The sequence below is a fragment of the Suricata suricatta genome, chromosome 3, assembly GCF_006229205.1.
Source record: "Suricata suricatta isolate VVHF042 chromosome 3, meerkat_22Aug2017_6uvM2_HiC, whole genome shotgun sequence".
Lineage (NCBI taxonomy): Eukaryota > Metazoa > Chordata > Mammalia > Carnivora > Herpestidae > Suricata > Suricata suricatta.
The window spans coordinates 117929574-117931709 of record NC_043702.1 but is presented as its reverse complement, the minus strand read 5'-3'; the positions used below and the strand labels follow the sequence as shown (position 1 = coordinate 117931709).

General features: G+C 51.8%; 1 protein-coding gene across 3 annotated transcripts in view; it reads left to right on the top strand.

Moving 5' to 3' along the window:
• The first annotated feature begins 1405 nt into the window (after window positions 1-1405).
• Window positions 1406-2136, top strand: part of LOC115286618 (26S proteasome non-ATPase regulatory subunit 14) — a 1481-nt gene continuing 750 nt past the window's right edge. Inside the window, exon 1 of one of the 3 annotated variants that reach the window (XM_029933050.1) lies at window positions 1406-1939. In XM_029933050.1, the coding sequence (XP_029788910.1) occupies window positions 1629-1939 (311 nt within the window). In that variant the 5' untranslated portion in view covers window positions 1406-1628. Of the gene's footprint in view, window positions 2133-2136 lie in introns of all 3 variants that reach the window. The other 2 variants (XM_029933052.1, XM_029933051.1) reach the window with 2 other exon arrangements.

Genomic DNA, 2136 nt, shown 5'->3' with positions numbered 1-2136 from the left:
TTTAGTGTGCGTGCATTTACACGCTTAGTTTGCTTTATTGCGAAGAGTCAGAGCATTCCACTTGATTTCCCAGGTGTTGGAAAATGCGTCCCGGAGCCACCTGCAGTCACTCTCTGTGGGCAGACAGAACCGTTCTTAGTGGCATTTTGTGCCTCTTAGGGGATAAGCGGGGTCCATGGAGACTCAGCCCGCCTCTGCCCTGCCCCGGCTCCTTCATGCGGCCTCATATCATGGGCCCAGGTGGTCAGCTCACACAGGTGCACCAGGTTTCCGTTTGTTGATTCCAGTCCTCTTCTGATCCCAGAAAGGGGTTCTTCTGTTGGCACCTACGTGTTCTCCTTTAATGCACACCTAGATGTCTCATAGCGACTTCCATAGGCGGTGCCACCCTACCGGCGTTTCTTTAATGGGCCGGTATTTCGCCGACCTGCAGAAAAAGCAAAGCTGTGTATCTTTTGTTCTGGGAACACACTGCGTTCCACACAGGGAAGAACAGTGGCCGCGGAAACCAGAGCATTACGTTATAACTCCAGCTCTGCTGCACGTACACTTCACTCCTGTGGCTCCTCCCCTCACCGCCCTCATCCAGCGCATGGCCCTGAGTGCTGGATGAAACAGGAAGATGAGAAGGTGTTGAAAATGACAATGTGCTACACAAGTAAAATTAGCAGTAGCTCACTGAGTTTACAAACACTGGAGCCGCGCCCCGGTGCCTCCATCGGTTAAGCATCCGACTTGATTTTGACTCAGGTCATGATCTCACGGATTCCTGAGTTTGAACCCCACCGAGCCTGCTTGGGATTCCCTCTGCCCCTCCCCTGCTCACATGCTGGGTCTCTCTCACGGAAATGAAAACGAAGAAACACTCAAATAATAAACTTCATGTAAGTATCATCTCCTTCAAGGCTGCTATTCTGCAAGCTGCAAACTCATCTCATGGGGCCACATAAAAATTCCTTGCTTCCTAATGACCTTCATTATTTTGCATATTGTTCATCTCATTCATTCACGTATTTACCCCACCGACCAACATGTCTTGCCTAATCACCGCGTACCAGAACCGGACTCAGGAGTGGAGGTGGCGATACAGAGACAGGAGACCAATGCCTGGGCCTGGGCAACCTCACCAGCCCTTCGGAGGTGGGTGCCCGGCAGGGCCAGCCGAGCTGCTGCACTGAGACTGGAAGAGGGAGCATGCAGAAGTCAGACGGCTGCGGACTTAGCTGAGCCGCCTCAGAAAGGAAGTCTTTTTGGGTACCTCGTCCCTTCCTGGAGGGGGTTGAGGGCAAGTGGGGGTCTAGGAGAGCCTGGGCAGCATGTGAGGGCACAGGCGGGAGCCCGCCCTAGCCAACAGAAAAGGGGTGTGAGGTTCGCGGATCCAGAGCACGGTGGAGTTCAAGTCGCCTGTGCCGCTGCCACGGTCTCCACCGTCTCCGCGTCACCGCAGGTGGGAGACGAGAATCCAGACCGTGGCTTCCCGTCCCCGCCCCCTTTCAGGAGAGAGAATAAAAGGTACTTGGGAAAGTTATAACTGCCAGTATTAGCAGGAGCTTGAGTTAAGAAGAAATTTGTCAAACTCAACGAACTGAAGCTTAACACCACAAGAGTTGTAGTTGTTGACCAGAAATATGGACAGACTTCTTAGACTTGGAGGAGGTATGCCTGGACTGGGCCAGGGGCCACCCACAGATGCTCCTGCAGTGGACACAGCAGAGCAGGTCTATATTTCTTCCCTTGCACTGTTGAAAATGTTAAAGCATGGCCGTGCTGGGGTTCCCATGGAAGTCATGGGTCTTATGCTTGGAGAATTTGTTGATGATTACACCGTCAGAGTGATTGATGTGTTTGCCATGCCACAGTCAGGAACAGGTGTCAGTGTGGAAGCAGTTGATCCAGTGTTCCAAGCCAAAATGTTAGATATGTTGAAGCAGACAGGAAGGCCTGAGATGGTTGTTGGTTGGTATCACAGTCACCCTGGCTTTGGTTGTTGGCTTTCTGGTGTGGATATCAACACTCAGCAGAGCTTTGAAGCCTTGTCGGAGAGAGCTGTGGCAGTGGTTGTGGATCCCATTCAGAGTGTAAAAGGAAAGGTTGTTATTGATGCCTTCAGATTGATCAATGCTAATATGATGGTCT